The sequence below is a fragment of the Rhinolophus ferrumequinum genome, chromosome 21, assembly GCF_004115265.2.
Source record: "Rhinolophus ferrumequinum isolate MPI-CBG mRhiFer1 chromosome 21, mRhiFer1_v1.p, whole genome shotgun sequence".
NCBI classification, from domain to species: Eukaryota; Metazoa; Chordata; class Mammalia; order Chiroptera; family Rhinolophidae; genus Rhinolophus; species Rhinolophus ferrumequinum.
This window is the reverse complement of record NC_046304.1, coordinates 9,858,251-9,883,878: the sequence shown is the minus strand read 5'-3', so window position 1 is coordinate 9,883,878 and position 25,628 is coordinate 9,858,251. Positions and strand designations below refer to the sequence as shown.

Here is a 25,628-nt window from a genome sequence, read left to right as displayed (position 1 = left end):
GGACTCACAGCTTGAAAGGAATGAGGAGGCCCACAGGGGGCCTGTGGACCATGCCCAGCAGGGGAGACTGAGCACTTCCACAGCCCAGGGGGTGGGACCATAGCTCTTAAAGCCACAGATCTCCTCTGTAGGCACAGAGACCCTCACAGCAGGAATCCATTCACACCAGTCACCCTTGGAGACTGCTATTTATGCGAAAGAAATTTATCCCACTCCATTGTATGTTTCTTGTCCAGAGTTCTCTTGGATCCCTCGTTTATGGCCTTAGTCCTATATTGTGAGCAGTGGAATGGACAGGCCATTTAAGAGGGCAGAGATGGCTAATGATGGGTCTGTTAGCTTTGCAGTCAGTCTTTCCTTTGTGAACCAAACCCAATTTGGGTGCATTTGCTTAAAAAAAAAAAAAAAAGAAAGAAAGAAAGAAAGAAAAGAAAAAAGCAAACCCCCGTTTGAGTTTAAAGAAATGTTAGCTGTGTTCCATTCCTTTTACTAGGAATAAACCAAGTCTGAAAGATACTTTATAATATTTATAATCCATTCTTTTAGTTGACACACATATCCAATTATTTCAGGTGTAGGTGTAAATACTGCAGCTGTAGCTCCTTAAGATTGAGAGGATCTTAAAAAATAGATGGCCTTTTCATCACTAGAGAGATGCTAATTTTTATCTTGCAAAAAGTAAGGGGAAGCCCCTTCTGAAATGTTTCCTTTTGAGGCAGAATTTAAACGTATACTACTGCTTTCATGAATTCTGTGAGCCAAATCCTTATAAATCCTTTGAGTTGACAGATCAATTATTCCTTCTAACAGCTAATGAACTAATAACCCTTGGAAATTTCTCCTTCTTTGGGTTGAAAATAGGAAAAAAAAAATAAGGGGAAAAAAAATCAAAGGCTACATGATTATTAAAACAATTAAATTCATTATAGCTTTTTAAATAGAGCTATATTTTTTTGAGAGCTATGATTTTTAAATTAAGAACAATCAAATAACCTTGTATTTTATACATACCATAAATATTCCTAAACTATGCCTTAAACTCATATTGTGTCCTGTCAAAGGAAGGGAATTAAGAAGGAATAGAAAAAAAGAAAAGGAAAAGAGACGGACACTGGAGAAGACAGTGGTGAGAATGGTGGGATTAATAAGCTCCTGCTCTGTAGCAGGCTTTGCGGTAGGCTCTCAGGAACCAGAGAGAGAAGGAAGGACACACACGGACAGCACTAGATGAAAAGGGAGAGAATGGGGAAAAGAGGAAGCAACTGTGTTACTCCAGGATGCAGTAGAAGAGAGGAAGCCTGTACTAAGCAGATTGCTGATGGAGGGGGTTTGAGGGTGGTGCTGGTAGGAGCAGGCGGATAGTAATAGGTTGGGCATTTAAGAGGTTAGACACAAGGGGGGCACTGAGGGCTCGAGCAGGTGGCAGAAAGGTAGCTGGAAGAACGGGAATGCACGTGGGCACTGGAGTTAGATGTGATCCCAAGAATGAGACTGTGCCTGCTGGATGAGAGCACAGCACCACCGCAGGGCAGAGAGGCATAAATCCTATATTGTGAAAGATGGTCAGGATTTTAATAGTTGAAAAAACTGAAGCACTGGGAAGTTGAATAAGTGAGTTGCTCAAAGTCATGCGGCATAACACACACACAGTTGTACTTGTGTGTAAAAGAAAGCCTGTTTTTGCTTGTTTGTTTTTAATTAAGGAACTAGAGCGTGGTGATGGTCCAGCTAATGAGCATGAGTTCCCTTGTTTCATGCAATGCAGTTCTTAGAAGTGAAAACCAAACTCTTATTTTCAATTGAGTGAGCAGAGAAGAGATCCAAGATGGCGGAGTAGATAAACACTGCCTGCTTCCTTCCATGAACACATTAAAATTACAACTACATTATGAAACAATCAATCTGGAGGATCACCTGAAGTCTAGCTGAACGGAAGTTTTATAACAAATGATATAAAAAAAAAAAAGCCACATATAGACAGGTAGAAGGGGTAGAGATGCCAAACAGGCTGGCCCCAAATGTCTGTGTAGCAGTTGAGAATCAGGAGAGATATCTCAGCCATGGAGGTTCCCCCTGCAGGAGCAAATGATCACAGCCCCACACGAGGTAATACCCAGCCCAGAGTATTTGTGCTGAGAAGTAGAGCCCCCACAACATCTGGCTGTTGCTTTGTAGATCCTACCAGGTAGCTCCTGGCCGGTCATAGGCAGTGGGTGACCTGGGCCTGCACCAGAGCCCCTCCCAAGAGGCCCCAGAACCAACATACTTGTAGGATGACTTCAGACCACCCACTTAGCCCCACAAGCAGCATACACAAAGGGCGGTCTCAACAGGCACCAGAGCCTGCTGGGGTGAATCCCACTCAGTGGGGTAAGCCCCCCACACAACAGCCTGGAAGCTGTGGATGTGGCCAAACCCCACAGCCAATCAGCCTGAGGGTAAACCCCACCCACTGATGTGCCAGTAGCAATCAAAGCTCAATTACAACAGAAAGGCACGAACAACCCACACAGACTACACTCCTGGACAACGTGGAGCAGGAAGACTGTGCCAGGAGCCCACAGGGCACCTACTACATAAGGCCACCTGGCCAAGCCTGGCAGACATAGCAGATCTACCTAATACATAGAAACAAATGGTGAGAGGCAGCCAAAATGAGGAAACAAAGAAATGCATCCTAAATGAAAGGACAGGCAAAAACTCCAGAAACAGAATAAACGAAATGGAGGCAAGCAACACACCAGATACAGGGTTCAAAACAATGGTTATACAAATGTTAAAAGAACTTAGTGAGAACATAGCAAGTATAAAAACAGACATGAATATTATAAAAAAGAACCAGTCAGAAAGGAAGAATACAGTAACTGAAATGAAGAATGCACAAGAAGGAATCACCAGAAGACTAGATGAAGCAGAGGATTGAATTGGCAATTTGGAAGAGAAGGTAGCAGAAAACACCCAGCTGGAACAGCAAAAAGAAAAAAGAATCCAAAAAAATGAGGATAGTTTAAGAGACCTCTGGGACAACATCAGGTGTAACAACATTCACATCATAGGGGTGCCAGAAGGAGAAGAGAGAAAGTAAGGGATTGAGAACATATTTGAAGAACTAATGATGGAAAACTTCCCTAACCTGGTGAAGGAAATATTAAGTCCCAAACAAGATAAACCCAAACAGGCCCACACCAACACACATTATAATTAAAATAGCAAAGGTTAAAGACAAAGAGAGAATCTTAAACGCAGCAAGAGAAAGGCAACTAGTAACTTACGAGGGAGCTCCCATAAGCCTGTCAGCTGATTTTTCAACAGAAACTTTGCAGGCCAGAAGGGATTAGCATGAAATATTCAATGTGATGAAAAGAAAGGACCTACAACCAAAGGTACTCTATCCGGCAAGGCTATCATTTAAAATCAAAGGACAGATAAAGAGCTTTCCAGCTAAGAAAAAGCTGAAGGAGTTCATCAACACCAAACCTGTATTACAAGGAATCTTAGAGGAACTTCTATAAAAACAAACAAACAAAAAAAAATCAAAATTATTAATAATAAAATGGCAACAGGTACATCATATCTATCAACAATTACTTTCAATGTAAATGGATTAAATACTCCAAACAAAAGACATAGGAGGGCTGAATGGATAAGAAAACAAAACCCTTACATATGCTGCCTACAAGAAACTCACTTAAGACTGAAAGACACACACAGATGGGAAGTAAAGAGATGGAAAAAGATATTTCATGAAAACGGAAATAAAAAATACAAGGTGGGGTACTTATACCAGACAAAATAGACTTTAAAACAAAGGCTATAACAAGAGACCAAGAAGGACCCAGTAATTCCACTCCTGGGTATTTATCCGAAGAAACCCAAATGCTACTTCAAGGGGACGTGTGCATCCATATGTTCATTGCAGCATTGTTTACAATGGCCAAGATGTGGAGGCAGCCGGGGTGTCTGTTAATGGAAGAATGGATACAGAGGAGGTGGTACATATATACAATGGAGTATTGCTCGGCCAGGGAAGGGAATGGGTTCTTGCCGTCTGCAGCAGCATGGATGGGCCTGGAGGGGATTGTGCTGAGTGCAGTATGTCAGACAGAGACAGACAAATGCAACGTGACTTCATTTATATGTGGAATCTAAAGAACAAAATAAACAAACAAAACAGAAACCAACTCTTATAGATACAGAGAACATTTTGACGGTTGCCAGATGGGAGGGAGGTTGGGGGTGTGGGTGAAAAAAGGGGAAGGCATTAAGAAGCACGGATTGGTTGTGACAAAGTAGTCATGGGGATACAGGGTATAAAATAAGGAATACAGTCAATAATATAATAACCATGTATGGTGTCAGATAGGTACTAGATTTTGGGGGGTGATAGATGGGAGGGGGTTGGGGGCAGGGTGGTAAAGGTGAAGGGATTAAGAAGTACAAATTGGTAGTTACAATATAGTCATGGGGTTGTAAAGTAAAGCACAGGGAACATAGTCAATAATACGGTAATAACGATGTATAGTGCCAGTTGAGTACTAGACTATTCAGGGGGATCACTTCTTAAATTTAAAAGTAATTGTGGTGTTTGCCATTATTATTATTATTTTTAAAGATTTTATTGGGGAAGGGGAACAGGACTTTATTGGGGAACAGTGTGTACTTCCAGGACTTTTTTCCAAGTCAAGTTGTTATCCTTTCAATCTTAGTTGTGGAAGGCGCCGTTCAGCTTCAAGTAACTGTTGTCCTTTCAGTCTTAGTTGTAGAGGGCACAGCTCAGCTCCAGGTCCAATTGCCGTTGCTAGTTGCAGGGGGCACAGCCCACCATCCCTTGCGGGAGTCGAACCGGCAACCTTGTGGTTGAGAGGACGCACTCCAACCAACTGAGCCATCCGGGAGCTCAGCGGCAGCTCAGCTCAAGGTGCCATGTTCAATCTTAGTTGGAGGGGGCAGAGCCCACCATCCCTTGCAGGACTGGAGGAGTTGAACTGAGAACTGTGTGGTTGAGAGCCCACTGGCCCATGTGGGAGTCGAACTGGCAGCCTTCGGAGTTAGGAGCATAGAGCTCCAACCGCCTGAGCCACCGGGCCGGCCTTGCCATTATTTTTAACCTTTTAAACTTCAATTACTTTTGCACCAACCTAATACTATATAAATGTCTCACCACTATGCTGTACACCTGAAATTAATATAATACTGAATGTCAACTGTAACGGAAAATTGTTTTTAAAAAGTGCAGGGGGAAGGGGCGGTCAGTTGGCTCAGTTGGTTAGAGCACAGTGCTCATAACACCAAGGTCGCCAGTTCCATTACCACATGGTCCGGGGAGCTGTGCACTCTACAACTAGATTGAAAACAACGACTTGACTTGGAGCTGATGGGTCCTGGAAAACCACAATGTTCCCCAATATTCCCCCACCCCAAAAAACATTTTTTAAAACAGGAGGAAAGAAGGTGACGGGGAATAAGAGGTTCAAATCTCCAAGTATAAAACAAATAAGTCATGGGGATGTAATGTACAGCATAGGGAATATAGTCAATAATATTGTGATAGCGTGGTACAGCATCAGATGGCTGGACTTACCATGGTGATCACTTCTTTACATATATAAATACTGAATAGCTATGGTGTACACCTGAAACTAATATAATATTGTATGCTCGGTATGTTTTTAATAAAATTTTTTTTAAAAAATTGAGTGAGTAGTCTTTTTCCTACAACATGAACAACTCTGGAAGATGATGTCCCGAGAGTGTAGTGTACGTTCCAGGGAACCCGCCACAGCTCTCCACTCTGTAAGCTCCCATTCACTGTGACCATGATGTATAGAAAGAGGAACTTAAGAGTCAGAAGACCTGGGCAGGAATCACAGCTCCATTGTTACCTAGTCTCATTTGCTGTAACTGTAAAATAGGGATAAGTAAAATTACACCTCAAGCTGTGAGTAGGAAATAAAATGAAATAACACTGATAAACCAGAATCCATTTGTATAGTCTTTAAAGGACCCAAGACCCAACTGTGGACCTATGGCCCTGGTAAGGTAAAGCCAGGGCTGGCTTCACTGGTGTGCGACCTGAGTGATGCGCAATTTCCCTGAACTTCCTCCTTGACAATTTGATGACAGTCAGAAATATCCTCACGAGCCCTAAGATGACCATTGACCTGGAGAGGTATAGCTGGGAGCTGGCAGCCTTAAAGTTTGTCACCCATGGTAAAGGCTTTCTGCTTAGCATACCCTCTAGTTATCAGGAACAGCTTCGTCTGAATCTTAGTTAGACCCTGAATTATTCTGGAAGGATTCCTTTTTGCAGCAGTGTGGACCAGGTGACCACCAAGGGCCCTGCCACGGGGGCACGAACCGACACTCGTGTCGTCACCAGGGGCCCATGGCCCCGTAAGTTCTGCCTCGGGACACAGCGTCCCACGCTTAGAAGGGCCTCATGCTTGGTTTAATGCTCTGCTGTCGCCATCTTGGTATTTTAGTAACTTCTGAACAAGGGACCCTCGTTTTCATTTTTCACTGGGCCCCACAAATTATGTAGCCCATCTTGGGTAAAGCTACATGGTTCAGTGAGAAGAATGCTGGAAGAAGATGTCCATCTTTGGCAAATAACTCCAAGTGAAGTTGGAAGTTTGCAGTGGATACATGTTAGTTTTCAGCTTCTTAGCATCTGAAGCCAATTCGTACATTGGAGGAATTCTTGGCTATGCAAGCCTTGGAGGAGTCAGGGGCAAAAGGGCCAAATGTTGGCACCCGGCCTCCCCACCAGCCAGCACAGAGCCAGTTCGGTGCTATACTTTGGAGCATGGAGAATGCATTTTGGTGGTAGTGGCAGCAACACCAATTTTCTAGGGACATTGCTGGCAACCCCTCTAGCTATAGCCTCTGGTGCCACACTGGCAGTGTTACCTAATTGGGGGTGGGGGGGTGGTACCCAGCATTTGTGGCAATGAGACCCTCCATTAGATGGTTCTGTGGTGGGGATATGGTTCTGGTTCTAGCTGCCTTTTGTTCCTTCCTCCCATGTTCTAGCCTGATTCTTCAGTCTTCTCAATGATTTATTTTTCAAACCACTCAATTTCCTTTTAATAAATTCCTTCTGTACTTAAGTAATCAGAGATGGTTTCTGTTGTTGATAGCTAAGAGCTTTTTCTGTTACAAAGTTGGACTCTGTTAGGAGGTTAGTACTCTGACCATCCCTCACCCGGTAGACAAGCAAAAAAGGCTTGTGTCCCGAGGCAGAACTTACGGGGCCATGGGCCCCTGGTGACGACACGAGTGTCGGTTCGTGCCCCCGTGGCAGGGCCCTTGGTGGTCACCTGGTCCACACTGCTGCAAAAAGGAATCCTTCCAGAATAATTCAGGGTCTAACTAAGATTCAGACGAAGCTGTTCCTGATAACTAGAGGGTATGCTAAGCAGAAAGCCTTTACCATGGGTGACAAACTTTAAGGCTGCCAGCTCCCAGCTATACCTCTCCAGGTCAATGGTCATCTTAGGGCTCGTGAGGATATTTCTGACTGTCATCAAATTGTCAAGGAGGAAGTTCAGGGGAATTCCACATCACTCATGGCCAGCAGATGGAATGTCATTCCTTCAGAGTATGTAATTAAGATGACAGCTGAGTTCCTAATGGATTTCCAGAGCATGATGGGGCTAAAAAGTGCTCTGGGACCCTGAAAACCGGGGACCACCGAGGAACGATCCCACACAAATATTACTGACATAGAAACACTCAGAAGTGTCGAACATGGCGGTGCAGCTTCTGGAAGCTGGGTCAAGGATGCTCCAGGAAATTATTCCCTTTTACAAGCGAGTTCTGTCGATGGCAACAATACTCTACATTTTGCCGAGGGCGGGGAGAGGCGACAAGAAGAAAGTTCTGACAAGTTCACTTTGCAACACTTGAACTGAACTGGCTAAAACAAAATCACTCTACTTCTACAGTGCTACTTGGCTGGCTGGGTGATTGTCCAGTCACTGGGGGAGTGACACTGGTTCCAGGACAGGGCCATCAGCCTGTAACAGCAGAAAGACGCAATTATGAGGAGACTCCCTGGGAAGCGCACGATGCGGCCCGCCCAACTCTGTCTGAAGAGCAGACAAGTGAGCAGGGGCAGAACGGCTGCAGTGACAGAGATGTGGCGAAGCTGCAGAGCCACTTCGAGTCCCATCAGACCACTCAGCCAGTTGCAAAGTGGGTCTTGGGGCAGGACACTTAATGCCAAAATAGCAGGTAGGGTCCCTCCTCTCAAGCCAAGTAAATGGCAACTGGACAGAGTTGGCCAAGGGCTGCCAGATCTCACAGACCAGGAGAGGCAGAGATGAATGAATAAGGCAGTTATTTATTTGGGATCTGAGATTGGATCTTAGAAAGTCAGTGAGGTACAGGAGAGCAAGGGAGCTCAGAGAGTCCGGGCAAAAAGGACCAGGGCTGGGGTTACTGGGAAGAGCAGACTCTGAAGGGTACCCGCTCCTGTGCAGAGGGTGCAGCTGGTCACAGCCAGGGGGACAGTGAAGGGCTACCGGGCCCTGCCCTGAGAGAGGAGGGCAGAGGTGCCCTGGGAGGTCCCCACAGCTTCAAAGGAGAAGGGACAGCAGTGGGCAGAGACAGAGAAGCAGAAGGGAGAGCGCTCCGTGGGTTTTCCAGTGCCAGTGTGAGTAAAGTACTCATACCCAGGGCTTTATTTGAATTTATCACCTCTTATTAGTGCCTTTTGAAATGCGAATTAGCTGATTAACCATTGCTCACAGCCTTCCAACTGGTCTTTATTCTCCAGCATTCAGCAACTTTGTTCTAAATAGGGTAGGCCACTGTAGCCCACCAGGGGGAAATTATTCTCAAGGTTACAAGAACAGTGACCAGGCAAACTTACTCCGGGGCTGGGTGGAAGGAGGCTAAAGGGTGAGACTCGGCCGGAAGCCGGGCTCTAACCACCCCTGGCTGACATGCAAAGCACTCCGACGACACTATTTACCTCTGGGGTTCACCCTGCGGCCCATCACGGCGACTTATGAACAGGACTCTGGAGAACAGACGGGCTCTCTTCTACCCCCCCCCACTTTTTTGTTTACTATATTCATTATATAAAAGGTTCATTAGTTCTAGATCTCTAAGGAATGTCCCTCCACTTGCTTTAGCCTTCTGTTTGGGCCGTGGGCTCACATTTATGAACAACAAGGGATGACCTCTGGCAGAGCCTCGTCTGCACTTGCTCCTGCCTCCAGTTTGGCAACACGACACAAAGGCGGTATGGCATGTATACACTTTCCAGGCTGAGCCCCTATTCAGAGGGGGCTGCGGCTTGCGCGTAATGGGCCCCCTACAGACAAAGCCAGCAAGTTTCTTAATTAAGTCTAAGTGAAAGACAGATCCCGCTTACATCTTCAGAGAACCTTCCCTCAGAACTTCAAAAACACCCTGGACTGCCTATCAAATCCAGGCACGAATAACGAGCGAGCAATTTTTTCTCTTTTTTAAATATAGAAAGCCAGGCCTCTGGCGCCAACTCCTCAGCTCCCTCTCACTTTCCCTGCAATTTTAGACATGCCTCTGGTTTATAAAACAGGAAACAAAGGGACTTCTTGTGTGTCAGAGAAGCCCTCAGAGGGTCTGCATTTCATTCTGGCCTTCCCCAAAGCACTGCGCTGTGTAAAGAGCTCTTTAACTGGTTTTGTCTCATTAACATTTCCATGAGGTATCAAAGGGGGTGCTAAAAAAAAAAACCAGCCTATGTACATATATCACATGAAGACAAATCCTAGTACGGAATGATATTAAAAATTAATTATTAGCTAATTGCCTTTTCAAAAACGTGGCTTTTCACAACCCCCACCCCCTGCCCCACTTTCTATCCTAGCCCCAGTAACCCCTCTCTCAGACAGACCTTTCTGTTTTCTGGGCTTTGCTGTGATAATGTTCTTTGCAAACAGAAACCAATTATTCTGCAGCAGTAAGTCACCAGGAGTATGAATTGCTTTAATTTTCCCCCCTTTTACCAGCTGCCCAGGGTGGGTTGTGAGGTGGCTGCAATAATGAAGCTGGAATGAATACTAAAGCAGCAGCAAGGCCCGATGTCCTGCAGGGAAAACGATGTTCAAAAATAAAGTGCGTTTTTGTTGCGAGAAGCTAACCAATGAGCCAGACATTTCCAGAAATGTACTTTCCACTCTGGATTTGCATCGCCAGTGCTGCTTTTCCCAATGACTCCTGTGCACCTGACTAGCTTGTAAAAATGTCACCTTACTGTTAAAGTGCTAAACACGCCCTGTTTCTCCTCACGGTTCTCTTCTCCCTACCCCCCTTGGCCTTTTTGCCTTCTGCAATTCTTTGCTGTCTCATTAGAAATGCCCAGCAACGTCTGGCAGACAAAGACACTACAAACAAAGTGTATGGAAAGGGGAAAAAAATTAAAAAGGAAAAAAGTGCAGAGGAATTCTTCATTCACTGATCCCTAGAATACATTAATATCTGAAACTGTTGGCACAGCCTAAAATACTTGGGCAGCTAACAATACAAGCAATGATTCGAAGTCTGGGATCTTCAAATAAACCCAGCGCTGTCATGACCACCAGGAAGGAGAATAATGGCGATATTAGCTGACCTTCATTTTGTTGTTTCTTCAGACCTGACTGCTGGACCTCTGTTTGCTTGTTACTAGGATTTCTTGGCTAAAAAATTTTAGCATTTCCCAGGCAATACAAGAGCCAGTTTATTAGGTAAATAAACCAGGCCTTAAGCAGTCTTTTCTGCTTCATAATGGGAACTGGGAAAATTGGAATGAGGATTGAGTTGGCGTCAGGGAGAATGACTAAGAATCAGAGAGCGCATCATTTTTCCTTCATCCAAAGCACCAATGGACAATGAGGACAGATTTTACAAACCATCAAATCACTGTGCTGCCTTTGGTTAACTTAACCAACAACATCGACGGCTTAAGGAAGATAAAAGCTCAGAAGAGGAAAGCGCAAAAACAGCAGCTTTCTTCCTCTAGAGATCTAGATCTTCAGTGACATTTCACTTCTTCCAAGTTTACGAGTAACTGGAGACGATGGTATAGCACATTCAAGCGGAACTAATGGTACTGTATTTCATTCATGTGTCATAATTACCTAACCGCGCTTATGGTATCCAAACCACTCTCTAGTGACAATCATGATGTTAATAAAGGAAGTAATGCAGAACTGGATCCTTTTCCAGAGCCTTTAGATCCAGAGGGCCCTCTGGCTGGCTGTCTAGACTATCACAATTGGTACTGATCACATTTAGGTGTCTCTTTATTGCCTCTCCCCCGCCCCCTGCAATAGAAGCCCGGGGAGGGCAAGGGCCATGGTTGTGTCCTGTCTCACCCAGCACAGCGCCTAGCACCCAAGATACGTTTGCCAAAGGGGGTCATATTATTTTTTGCCGGTCTTTGGGAAAATACACCGTGTCTTTAAAAGCTTTCAGCTGCTACACCCAAAAGGTATGAGATGCAATACTTCTTAAAGCGTGGTATTTCTCCACTAAAGATGAACATAGAAGTTCAAGTTTCCTGTGGTTCCAAACTTCCAAATTAAAACATATCTGGGAATAAATGCCAGAAATATTTACTCTTACCTAAAGCAGGAGGTCATTTAAAAAGATACAGTACACTTTTCCAGAAAGTTATATGGTCATTAGAGTTGGAGACTATGTAAAGACATAGAAAATTTTCAGACTCCAGGAAGTGAGAAAAGCAAGTCACCTGGCATGTAAGATATGATCCCAAAATCGTCTGGAAAAGGCAATACATGTAGACATGTTATACGTATGCACACAAAAAGACTGGAAACATATACCCCAAAATGTTAATAGTGATTGTAGGTGGTGGATTTTTGTTGTTTACTGTTCTCTATTTTACCATTTTTCAACAGTAAACTTATTGTATTCAAAATCAGAAAAAAAACCTCCAATAAGCCTTTTCTAAAAAGAAAATATATTAATGCATCAGCTAGCTCTCCGCCTCAAGAGTTTTGAAAAATAAATTATAGTTAAATTACTACAACAGGCACCCAAGTAGTGTCTTATACACACGCATGCACACACGCACACACACGTGTGTGTGCTCCCTGGGTATACATGGCTAAAACTATACAGGAACACTGCGGAGGGCGGGGGAAGAGGAAATTCTGTAGCTATTTATTTATTGATTTATTTTTTAGTTTCCTGAGACAAACTTGCTGTCGGAGTGAGGAGGAAATTTTCTCTCTCAGCTCGAAGCAACCAGGTTTCACATTTCTGGTTTTCAAGGAGATTATATTCAAGGATGTTCAATTACTTTGAATAGGTGTGACATTCCAGGCTGATGGGTATTCGTACCTGTCAGCAGCTGTGATTAGCATTTCAAAACCCTTCTACAAACTTTTTCAGGACGAGGATTCAGCACCTTGCAGGAAAGCAAAGGCTGAGTGCAAACCGGGGTGAAAATCCTTTCTGTTAGGGAGTGGCAGCCAAAAGGAATGTTAGAGACCTGGCTGCTAAACACGGCTTCGTAGATGCATAGGTCCACAATGACCACGTCAGACATTAGGACTAAGAACACTGCTTTAAATTTTTAATTGGGCGCTTAGAGGGGTAGTAATTCTGCCTGGGGAAAAAAGTGTTAGGGGGATGTGGGGTATCTGATAATATTTACCCATCAACGTTTTCTCCCAGTAGCGTCACTCTTTGTTCATTTCTGCTCTTATTCCTACAAGGCCACAGCGAGAAATGGGAGGAAGGAAATGAAGTTCAGAGCAATTCATACCTATTTCCACTCAAAAGGTCTCCTTGAAAATGTAAGAGGGAATTAGGTAGCCCCAACTGCTCAGGCCACAAAAGGGAACTGAGAGCTTCCCACATCGGAACGACTTCCAGACGACACCTCAGAGGACTGGAAATACATTTCTAAAGTATGTCATCCCTTCACACCCACGGAAAATATCTCCCAAGAATTCCACGGGGAAAATACACATCCATTTAAAAAAGGAAACTTTGAAATATAAAAATCAAAGAGAAAAGGCTGGTTTTTCGGAGTACAAAACACTGTTTAAGTTGTGGAAGAAAAGGAGCCCATCAGTATTTCAAAGGAGGTGATAACTTATTCTAATTTCCACTGCCACTGGACAGCAGGATGGCCAGACGTACTCCCCCAAACCCCACTCTCCCGCTCCCATTTCCTCTTCACGTCTCTTTCTGTGTGACTGCCTTCATTTTCTACTGGGCATCTCCTTCTTCTACAGGCTTCTATGTCTTCTTACTATTTGTTTCCTTTGTTAGTAGATTTTTCAAGCTCGTTGCTTCTAATTTTGCAAGTACAGGATAATAATTCAAGTATAGTAACCTCTCCCTGAATATGAGGGTTAAAATTTCTAAAACTCCCCACCGCTGGAGAGAACGCAGTTAAGGAACTTAAAATGTTACAGGGGAAATGGGCTTTGGTGGTGAGTGAATCTCAGAAAGCCCTTATAGAAGAGAATATAAAAGATAGAACTCCGAATCTGGAGATTATCAAGGGCACCTGACATACTGGAGAGAGGTAATACCTGGCACCAAACAGTGCCTTTCCATTTACCAAACCTGCTCAGGAGGCTTTTCAGAATCTCCCTCCCCTGCAGTTCCCAGTCGACTCATTCTGCTTATGTATAGATATGCATGCTATGCACCCTTTTTCTTTCCTGTGGTTGCCCTCCTTCCAAATGCTTAATCGTCCAATTGTATGATCTAGGGTTGGCTGACACCTGCCTCCTAGCTTCCAGCTACACGCAGAGACACAGAGTACCTTGAGTGTTCAAAGTGCTCTGGTGACAACCACTTCTTTAAACTCCTCCTGCCATCTTTCTTTGCATTCTTCCTTCTCCTCATTCCTCCTTCACTCGTTCAATAAACTTACTAAGGACGCACCATGCCTGGTGCCATGTTAAATGATGGTTTTCCTTCTATACTGGACATTCTATGAACTCAAGGACATTCTATGAACTCAGTTCTGTTTTGTATCTTTCGTACCTTGCACAGTGTATAGCATAGAACAGATACCCCATAACCCCTTCCTGAATGAATGAGTGAATGAGTGAATGAGTGAATGAATGAATGAATGAATAAGACATAGCCTCTGCTCTTGGTAGCTAAGAGTCTAGTGAGGGTCACTGGCAAATAGTCAGTACCTGACTGAGGATGACACCCTGTATGCATCCATCACAATCCAGACCTGAGGAGCCAGGGGAGCCTGCCTAGTGCAGTAGTTCTCAATTTGAACATTCGAATCCCCTGGAAGACTTTAAAATACCAATGTTCTACACTCCAGAGCGATTAAGTCAGAATTTACAGGGAAGAGGTATCCAGGCATTGGTAGCGTTTAAGTGATTCTGATGTGGAGCCTGGTAGGGGGCTGCTGTTCTAGATCCGTCCCACTCTCTGTGTGGCCCCTGAAGCAGCATCATGTCTCCTGGGAGCTTGTTAGGTGTGCAGAACTCAGGCCTTTCTCCACCCAGAACTACTGAATCCGAATCCGCATTTTAGAGGATCCCCAGGCGCCACGTGTAAGCTTCTCTAGAGGCTGTGCCATCTGTACTGAATCCCGAAGGACTGAAAAGTTAGCAAAGGGAAAAGAAGGGCGGACAGGAGCAGGTGTTCTGGGTAGAGGGAGCAATATGTGCGAAGCCACCGAAATAAAGGGAGGCCTGAAGGGGATGGCAACTGGCTCCGCAGAGCTACCACGTTTCCTCGAAAATGAGACCGGGTCTTATACTAGGGTTTGCTCCAAAAGACGCATTAGGGCTTAAGTTCAGGGGATGTCATCCTGAAAAAGCATGCTAGGGCTTATTTTCCGGTTAGGTCTTATTTTCGGGGAAACATGGTAGATCACAGTCCATGGGAGAGAGAGAGGAGAGACAAGAGGAGGTGGGAGGAAAGGAGGGAGGAAAAGGGAGAAGGAAGGAGGGATGAGGAGAAAGGAGAGGGGAGGGGGAAGGGAAAGGAGGGAGAGTGGTGTGTGAGTGTGTGTGTGTGTGTGTGAGTGTGTGTGTTGGGGGCAGTGTGGTTGGGGCTAGATCCTGCCAGGCTATGGACACCTTGCTACGGAGTCTGGACTTTATCCTGAAGGCCTGGGGTGCCAGTGAAGGGGTTTTAAGCGGGGAGAGACTTCATCAGATCGCCCGCAGACTTCTCTCCCTGGCTTCAGTGAACACTCCTCATCAGTGCATGAACGGTCCTGGCTTCAGTGCTCTATCCATTCCACTCCTTCAGCCTGAAGTTCCTTCCTCATTTCAAACCATCAAAATCCCTCCCGTCTTTTCTGCACCAACTCACATGCCTTCTAGTCACAGAGGCTGGAAATGAGCTCTCTCTTGACTCTGAACTTCTATAGCAATGTGGAGGGACCACTCATAAATGGCCCCATTGCGGTCTGCAGCTATATCTGATCTATGTCTTACCTCCCCTACTACTAGGCCAACGCTTTTCAAAGAATACCGTAGCTCCAAGGATCACCTAGCCGAGGTCATCGGAGGCTGCTTAGCAGACAATGAGGCCCAAGACCCCCTGAACCAGTTTCTCTGCATGTGGGGCTCAGATGTTTGCATTTTAAAAAGCACTTCAGGTGATCTCATGAATACCAAAGCTAGAGAATCAAGGTGCAGAGATCACAGCCTCCTTGAGATCGGGGCCCATCTCATAAATCCTAGGATCTGACACTGCACCTCCGTCTACAACCCTGGCACACCATTCTTCAGGTAGATCATAAATGAAGTGTTTTAACTTCCTCTCTCTACTCAACCATGATTAAATAACAAGTCAAGGTGCTTCGAAAAATGAACCAAGAAAACTTACAAGAACTGACATACGTATAGTAGAAAAGTACTCCCTCCTTCTGGACTTGTACTCAGTCTACTGGTCTATGTGCAGAAAAGGGCTTTTTTTGTAAGAGCCGGGAATGTGTCTGTTTTCTCTTATCATGGACATAAGACAAGACTGGAATCAAGCTTTCCCGCAGAGGTGATACAAGGACCTAAAGAGACATGTATCTTTGAAAGCACCATGGATGCTCCTCCCTCTTATTACTATTCACTTTTAGAATCCATCCTTTAGGAGCTAAGAAACACGAATCACATTCTCTCTTGTATCACTGTGGTTGTGATGTTTCTTTCTCACACTAGACTTTAAGCAACTTGCAGGCGGGACTATGGCCGATGCACCTTGGGGTCCTCCCTACAGTTCGGCGTCACTGAAGGGACTCAATAACATGTGATGAGTGGATGAAAGATGACTATGTCACAGAAGCCAAAATGTAATAAATAATAGTTCATTTGGAATCTGCACCTGTGGGGAAATTCTCCGAACACCTGCTGAGGCCAGTACTCCTGTTTTCTCAGCCTATCAAAGAGGGCAGCTGTTTCATTCCCTCCCGTGACCTTCTCTCATTCATCTAACCTGGAAAGGGCTGTGATTTTCCCCAACATACAGACTCTCCCCACATTTAATAGCCCCACTAAACAAAAGTGCCCTTTAAGGTCGATCTGGTAAAATTCCATTTAAAAATTTGTTCCATTGAACATTTTCGTAAAATGAAAATAACAAGGAGATATTAAAGGCATCTGGGTACATTCGTTTACGGAGATGTTATATTACTGATTTCATCTGTAACAGGAAAGAGTGACAAACACTGCCATATTGTTCTCCTCTTGTTTAAATCCCAAATTCCTAGGATGAACACTCAATTCATGATTTTCCAGAAAATCTTTTACAAATCCCAAACCTGCCTGAAAAGCAGAATTGTTACTCCATGTTATATTTGTACACTGGATGAATTACTATTTCATATCCATGTTGCATATGAAGTCGTCTTTAAACCGTCCTTTTAAGGGGCTACGTTCCTCTGGTAGGTACCACCTTTGAAGTATGATGTGGAAAACGTGTGATTATGAAGCAACTTCATATGGAAATTGAGATGCTGGATTTCCTTGGAAAGTCGAGGGCGCGCACGTGGCTACCTTGCAGCAATCACGGGGGGGCTGACCCCTGCTGAGAGAAGGAGCCCTGACTCGCTGCCTCTCCTCCCAGCTCACTCGTTTCTGCACCAGCCTGACTCTGCTGCTCCGTGATGACCACAGAGAAGGCATGGCTCCTTTCTCAAAGAGATTTATATTCATGTGTTGTTCATAAATTGGAAGAGTAATAATACATGCTTGGCAGACAGCATTAGCCACAATAAAAGCCAACTCTTAAGTGGAGTTGGAGGAAGCCTGGAAGTAGAACAGCAACTGAGGGAGGCTAATGCTCCGAAGCAAATATGGACAAGCTAGGTTTGGAGAAGTGGAGATAAGTGGTTTGGTTGGAGTGGAAGGTTTCCATAGGGATATAGGAAGAAGGTGGAAGATGACACATAGGGGAGAGAGACTGCAGAGGGCCTCAGATCCAGAGCCAAGGACTCTGAGCTGGGTTCTGGGGGCAAGCTGGAGCGCTGGGAGGTTTGCTACCAATGGCCTGGCAAAATGAGAGAGGTGTTTCAGAGCGGTCAGGTGGGGGGCCATAGCAAGGATGCACAGGAGGAAAGTGAGACGGGAGACGGGGCCACTGGGGAGCCCACTCAGGGAGGTACAGTAACAGCAACCCAGCCTGCATGAGAAGGGTGACAGGGAGAATGCAGGAGGAGGAGACCGAGTGTAAGAAATACTACGGCCTGGAGAGCAGAAGGGCACTGGAGGAAGAGGAAGAAAAAGGACCCAAATATGAAAAACACACAAAAATTGTCCAGCTTGAGCTGCTGAAGAATGATGATGTCAAACACATATACTGAGAGAGGCTGGCTGTTTGCTTTGGTTTCAAGTGCGTATAGCTATGCATGTTTAAGGCAGTGGGGTGGGAGCTGCACGTGATGAATTTGGTCTGAGACATGTTGAGTGTCAGGAAATGACAGGGCGGTCAAGAGACAGATGTGCAGACGAGGGGTGTACATGGGGGGACACTAAGTGGGGAGGTTGACTGGCATCAAGGGATGGAGAAGATTTCTGAGGAACAAGAGTAGAGGGCTAATGACGATCTGTGCCGCCAAACCAGAAACATTTCTCCTCTGTTTCAAGAAACAGTGGAGACTTAATTCTTCCATCCATATGTAGCCTTAGAAACCAAACTGTTGTCCCGGATACCCAACCACTCCAAGATTTTACTGAGGCTTTGGCATGATGGATGGGGCTCAGTTTACCCAGAGACAGTACAATCAGATGAAAGGGGTTAATTACAGCTGTCCTCTCTACTGCTAGGTGCAAACGGCCACAATGAAGCCAGGATAAAGCTATGTCTACTTCAACAGCCAAACTGAGCATTGAAATGGTTTTGTCTCTTAAAAAAAAAACCAAAACCAAACCCACCCTCTTTAAGCTATATTCCTGTTTTTCAAAGCCTCTCATATCAAAAACCCAAATGTGAAAGATGCACAACGAATCCTAGACCTTAAAGAGGCTTTGATTTATCATTTCACAACTGGTTCCCATGCATCCCGCCCCCGCCCCCCCTTCTATGTCCTCTCCACTTTTTCAGAACTATAAATTCTGCCACCAGATCAGGGGAGGCAGTCAGGGTGGTGATGGATGTCAGACCAGGGGTGGCGAAGGTGAAGTCAGATCCTGGCTGGGAACAGATCAGCGCGCACATTGGCAGGCGTGGACGTCTGCTTGCAGATTTCTCACAGACGGCTCCAGCTACGACTCAACCAGCAATCCAGCAATCCATCTGCTACTAACGTCTAGCTATGCTCACTCCTGCACTGGCACAACATGCTTCTGCTCCTGTTTCCTTTTGGTTTGGATTCTTCTTTGAAAAACATGAGGTTAATTACTCCTGCCTAATTAAAAAAAAGAAATCAAGTTAATTTTCATCCGGGGTTCCTTAACTTTTTAAAATTTCCATTTTTTATTATTATTTTTTTTTTAAAGAGCAGGTAATGCAACCAGCAGGTCCAAGCACAGGAACTGACTATGGTACAATGAAATGAGTTACAAAATATAAAAATAACATGTGAAGCAAAGTTAATCTACCTTGTGCACGTCCCAGGATTTTTGCTGCACAGGTCTAGGGTTCCGCCTTGCATTTGCTCATAGGTTCGCCTGTAAGCAAAGGGGGTACTTCCCGCTCGATATGGGGATGGGGGAATGGGACAAGTAGGGACTGGATGATGACGGAGGCCCCAAGCAAAATATGGAAGTCAGACACTCTGCCTTTGACACAAACTTCTTTCTTTCTTTCTGTGCCCCCCTCCAATCACCTGGTCCTCTGCCCAGTGCGAAGGCACCCTAAGATCTCACACTGCTGTCCTTAGCCTGCCAAGATGGCCCTGTCCCATGGCAGGGCTGTCCCTGGCCCACAGTGACACATCATCCAGGCCAGACCGCATCTCCCCCCGCCGCCTCGCCTCCATGGTATAAAATTATTTCCCCATCCAAGTTCCCATTTCCCTAATATGAATGATTTCCTGGTGATATTTTTTAAAAAATCAAATTAAGTTACTCTAAAAAGTGAATAACAAACTCTTTGACCTCCCCTGACCTCACACACATCATATCCAGCCTCTGCCTCTGTATTAGTAATTTGTTGACTTAAATCACTGGTCATGACTTGGCAGCCGGGAGCCAGGTCCGGTTTGCAGTGATGTTTTGGCCTGGGCAGATGGTTCAAAAATTGGCAAGTTTCACAAACAATCATGTTTTTCCCTTTCTGTTCGTTCCTTCCTTCCTTCCTTCCTTCCTCCCTCCCTCCCTCCTTCCCTTTTTTTTTTCTTAAAGGAGGCAGCAGCTGATCTGTCAGCCCAGGGCCCACAGTGGGACCAAAAAGCAAGCCCCCAGTCCAGAGGGACACACACGCTTCAGTTCATAGGCGCACTCGCTGTTCCCAACTGCCATGTACCAGGTCTGCGGGTCTCATTTTCTTTACCTCACGGGCATTTGAATTTGTGACCCTGGCCTAAATGACTCTCTCAACGGCACAACTGAAAAACTTCAAAGAAGTGGGGAGTAGAAATATTTTGAGGTATGGGCCTTTCCTTGTTTCCTGCTACAGAACTGGACATCAGAAGTGCCTAATCCAAACACCCATATTTTTCGTATTTTATAATTCATTCAGGAAATCTAGAAACAAGTCACTGCAGGTTCTTTCACTACTGAGACCAAGAAAAGGAATCATGGTATAGGAAGCTGATTTCATAGGGGAACACAGGAGGCGTTCTCAACAGAGGATCTTTCTTTGCCTGTCAGTACTACTCTTCTCCCCTTCTCATCCTACCTCATCTCTGAAATTTCTTTCACTTCTCCTTCTACCCGGCTCTCCCCATCTCTCTCCTTGACGCAACCACATGTTACTACAGGAGCACATATCTTTCAGCAGTTTGCCTGTCCATCCCACTTAACCTCAATCTTCAACACTCTGGTGTGTCAGGGAAAATTAAGAGCTTTTGAGAAGCACCACGGAAAGAAAAAGTTTAGCGAGCGAGGGCCACAAACCACTAACACTGGCCACATCTGGTCACTGTTCTTAACCAAACACGTTATCAAGAAGTTTATCAAACACTCAGTGGGGGGCCTTCTAGCCTATGTACGTCTAAGGGTTGATTTCACATGGATCCAAAGCAAGTATTTTAGGAAAAAGAAAACAAACCCAGAAACTAGGAGGCCCGGATATGAACAGGCTCCCTAGAACTTCTAACTTGCTGGCTGGCATAGCGACACCATAGGAAGAGCCACACTGGGTCAGAGCCAGTGTTCTACCCTTGCCAGTTTTAGGCCAGTGACAAGGAGTGATTCGGAAAGCAGTGCCTCTCCTCCTCAGCAGCTTCAAAAGTTGGCTGAGCCCCTGACGTATCCTACTCTACTTTAATAACCTATTGTCTTTATTTTAATAACCTATAAAACTGGTTTTAACACCAGCCCTCCCAAATTGCTTGTACTGCGTGGAATCATAGGATCCTAGAGGAATTACTTTTTATAAGAATTAGTCCTTGCTTTTAATGGCTTTTTTTAATTGTAGGAAAAAACGTATAACATAAAATTTACCATTTTAATATATAAATTAATTGGCATTAATTACATTCACAGTGTTGTACAACCATCACTACTATTTTTATCCAGGACTTTCCATCACCCCAAAAGGAAGCCTCATATTCAGTGAGCAATCTCTCCCCGTTCTTTCTAACCCCCCCGACTCCCACCCGGCCCCTGGCTATCAGTAATCTGCTGTCTCTCTCTACTCTACAGATTTACCTATTCTAGACATTTTGTATAAATAGAATTATTCATATGTGGCCTTTTGGGGCTGGCTTCTTTTAGTTAACATTTTTCAAAGTTCATCCATATTGTAGCATGTATCAGTACTTTATTATATTTTCTAGTCAGATAATATTCCACTGTATGGTATGGGTGTGTGTGTGTGTGTGTGTGTGTGTGTGTGTGTGTGTGAGCTTTTGCAAAATGAATACTGACAACTGGGCAGTATGTGGCTCCAAGCTACTAAACTTAAGGGATTTACCTATGTGCCAGGTGGTATTTCTTTTCAGTGGTCCTGGACATTTGAGTATTGCAGACGATGAGAACAAAATCCAAGTGTACCTGACCTATACCACTCATAATCTAATAACTTCCTATCTGTATTCGAATTCCATCTTTCCAGACTGACGAGTTGCTAGGTTGTCATACTGCTGGTGATTACCAACTTTGATTGCTTTGTTTAAATATCTTTCCTCCTTTGTAATTAATAATCTGTGGGGTGATAATTTGAGAATGTGAATATCCTATTCCACAATCTTTTACCCAATAGTTTAGCATTTTTTGATGATTCTTAAATAATTATACTGGTGGCTGCAAAATGGTAAACTTATAATTTTATCATTCGTCTACGTTTATTAGCTTGCAAGAAGACCCTCTCCCGTGCTTACCTCCTCCTTTCTTGACTATCACTGGGGACTCACTGACTCATTTTTAAAATTCAGTGTTTACGACCATCATTACCATCATGTTCCTTTTTATGGCTCCAATTGCCCTAAATTTGACCAGTGGGAGTCCCTGTAAGCCAGTTCCTGCGTTCTTTTTATACGCCCTCATCATTGTATGTCTATTTCCTTGATTTCTGACAGAAGATGTTGTAAGCTTGACTTACATTTCTCTACCCCAGACCCGGAATTAGCTGTTTCTGCAAGGAGCCTTGGTTCCTATTTGTGGTGAACAGTATTTAGAAACCAAAATCTGGGTGCTAATTGTGCTTACTGCCACCGAAGTATCATTTCTTCTCAAGCTCTTAAAAGTAGGAAACTAAAACAAACAAACAAATAAATAAAAGTAGGAAATTTATTATTTTTAAATCATGAGTCCACAATGATACTTCTAGTTCAAGTTTAACATCATAAAGTTTGTTCTTACTTTTCCCTTTCGCTATCTGGATCTCCTTGGTTCCAAAAAACATCAACATATTTACTCACTGTCTCCTACTAACACACAAAGTAGATTCAGAATTACTCTACTAAACAAACCGACTTAGAGTTCAAAATTTCTGCAGTTCATCATCCTGTAAATATATCCAATGAAGGATACACAAAGAAATCTATTTAAAAATTATTTGAATTCTTTTTTTACGAAATAAACTCTCCACAGTTTTAATTAATAGATTCTTCTTTGCTATTTAGAAGCATATCCCTCAGGACAAACAGAACCAAGGAAGCTAAAAACCTCAACATTAAAAAAATTATTTTATCAAAATGATTCATGCACAAATTTAAAAAAGTCAAGTATATAGATGATGTATTATAGAATTGCACACTTGAAACCTATATAATTTTGTTAACCATTGTCAGCCCAATAAATTTAATTAAAAAAAGAAAAATATTTTCAAAACAAACCAAAAACATAAAAAAAATAAAAAAGCAAGTAATTCGAAAACAGTTTTTAATAAAAAAAAGCAATCTCTGCCTCCCCTTCTAAGTACTCTGTCATTAACCTCCACATTTTAAAATAATATGCTCCAAAGCACCATCATTTCTAAATTTTATCAGCTGTGGAAGTGACATAGTCATTTCCTCTTTCATTACAGGATTTAGATTTAGCTCTCTTACACTCCATCTCTTCCCTCTTCCTACAGGTAAATTAGATGTTTTGGTTATATTAACAACTAATGTCTACGTTATTATGGCTATGTACATATTCACTCTTAAGCAACACATTATTATAATTATGTTTCCTCTTTTTGTATTAGTTTTTGTTTTCCTTGAGTTAATAATTGACTTTCTTTTTCAATCGTCTAGATTCCCTCCTGCCACATCCCACACTCTCCGGCAGCCATTCTAGTTTCTCTCCTGACTTCCAGCTCTATTCTGGAATGGCGGTTCTCATGTTCTGTTGCACAGAAGATATCCTGGGTCTTCTCACTGCTATGATCCAGGAGGTTCTCTTTACTTCTCTCTCTCATTTCTGGCATCACAGATCTCCTTTCTAGAGTGACTTTTTCATTTCAGGAAAGTACCTCTGCCAGAAGCTTCCTGTAATGCTCCACTGCTGAGATATTGGATACCATTCTGATTTCAGACACTTCGAATGCCATCTCCCCCTTGACTACCCTATGTCCCCTTCGTCCCTTTGGGAAGCTTATAGGAACTGCTCTTTATCTGGAAGTTTTCAACTTTCATTATGCTGTGCCTTGACATGGGTCTTTTCTTCAAGCTGGGTACCTAGCAGACTCTTTCAGCATGGTTACTCCTTTCCCTTAGATCTAGGAAATCGTCTTGCATTATTTCCTTTGAAAATTTCCTACTCCTGTTTTCTCATTGTGATATCGCTATTATTTAGATCTTGGACTGATCTTTCTAATTTTTATCCCCTCTCTTGTCTTTTGGTTCTAATTTCTGGAAGATTTCTTCAATTTTACCTTCTACTCCTTAAAACAGAGGGTGGCCAATGGGCCTTTCTGTTCGTCACTTTTTAAAGACAACTTCTCATAGTACCTTCTTTCACAAAAAGATAGAAAGGAAATGACTAAAGGATGTAAGCCGACCTAACTGGAAGACATTAAGTCCAACTACTGTGCATTTGTTCGTGTCTACAATTATTTAATACGCAGGTGGTAGGTCCATTTGCCAAGCAGTAGAAATGGCATCATTCCTTTCAATAGCTCCATGTGACAACAACACTTTCTTCTGTTAATGACAATCTATATATTTAGGGGTGTTCTGAAATTCATATTGTCTGGCTTGGCTATGAGATGGCTCTAATTGAACAGTCCTTTAGAATACACAGAAACCTTCTCCAGTTCAACGGGTCCCTGAAGAACTTACTAATTCTGAAAGAAACACCAAATGCTGGGAAGACACTGCAGATAATTTTCAGTGAAATATATACAGAATACATCAATGGTCCCAATGAGAAGAGCGTACGTGCCAGGTATTACCTCCTGTCTCCCAGCTGCATACCTGCCCTTCTCTACTCTGCTCTGTCATGCTGGGGCTTGGAGTCTGCAAGCTAGTTTTCTTCCTAGGCTCCCTTGCCAGCCAACGTCCTGTTATGTTCTGCTTCTGTAAGGTACCAGTAAGAGTTCAGAAAGCGAGAAGAGGGATGAAGCTCTTCTTCTCTCTTATCTCACCTACTTCTAGCAGTAGCTCTGCAAGTGTCTGTATTGCCTGGGTGATCCCAGCTGCAGCCACAGTTGCCTTTCTTTAGCAGTCCTAGAACCAGCAAGGCAGGCCCTCCTCTGGCCGGGTGGCATCTCCTCATGGTCCCACCACCACCCCAAAAGCCCCCTCCCAGGCGGTTCCAGCCCTGGCTGAGGAGTAATTCTAGGAGTGCAGCAGCGAGTATATTCCTGGGCTCCGAAATACCACTTCTGCACCCTTCTCCTCCCAGGATCCGGGTGGTGGCTGCTTCACCCAGTTCCTAATCTGCGGATTACTTCCTTCTCCCTTTGATTCTCTTGGTCATTCCAATAGTATTGCAACAAGTTCTGTGTATTAAGTCTCCTCATAGAATACCCAGTACTGTCACTCTTTTTCCTGATGGACCCCTGATGAACAGAGCCTCCCTGAGGATAAAAAAAAAAAAAAAAAAAAAAAAAATTGTTTTAAAAACCTCTAGAAGTCCTCATTACCGGAAAGAGCTAAGGGCAGAGTGCCTCACCCATGGTTATGATTGCAAAAGTATAATCCGACTTTGTTTTATCTTAAAGTCATACATCTTTAGAAGATGGCAAATATACTCTAATGTGAAGTCCTACATAAAAGAGGATATTCTACCAATTTCCAAGCTGGGTAAGTAGCTAAATGCATGACAGACCCTCCTCTGTAAAGTGTGAGTGATGCAAGAATGGTTTGCATACTGCAAAGATGACAAACAACAAAAATACCTTTTAGTGAGGAGATGAAACCGAGTTAGGAGAAGGCTGCTTCAGTCTTCAGTTTTGCAAAATGCAGCCATGCTACATCACTCACGTGCTAATTCACTGCCTTCAACACAGTGGAAATGGCAAGAAAGCAGATACAAAAGATATTTTTAAAAAGCAAGTTGGAGGGACTGGCCCGGTGGCTCAGGCAGTTAGAGCTCCATGCTCCTAACTCCGAAGGCTACCGGTTCGATTCCCATATGGGCCAGTGGGCTCTCAACCGCAAGGTTGCC

General features: G+C 43.9%; 1 protein-coding gene across 2 annotated transcripts in view; it reads right to left on the bottom strand.

The window, feature by feature from the left end:
• STX8 (syntaxin 8) overlaps nucleotides 1-25,628 on the bottom strand; it is a 236,317-nt gene that overhangs the window by 51,285 nt on the left and 159,404 nt on the right. The window contains exon 8 of one of the 2 annotated variants that reach the window (XM_033091722.1): nucleotides 18,807-18,835. The exons of the other annotated variant lie outside the window; for it this stretch is intronic. Within the exon in view, the coding sequence (XP_032947613.1) occupies nucleotides 18,822-18,835 (14 nt within the window). The 3' untranslated portion in view covers nucleotides 18,807-18,821. Of the gene's footprint in view, nucleotides 1-18,806; nucleotides 18,836-25,628 lie in introns of those variants that run through there. 2 annotated transcript variants of the gene reach the window in all.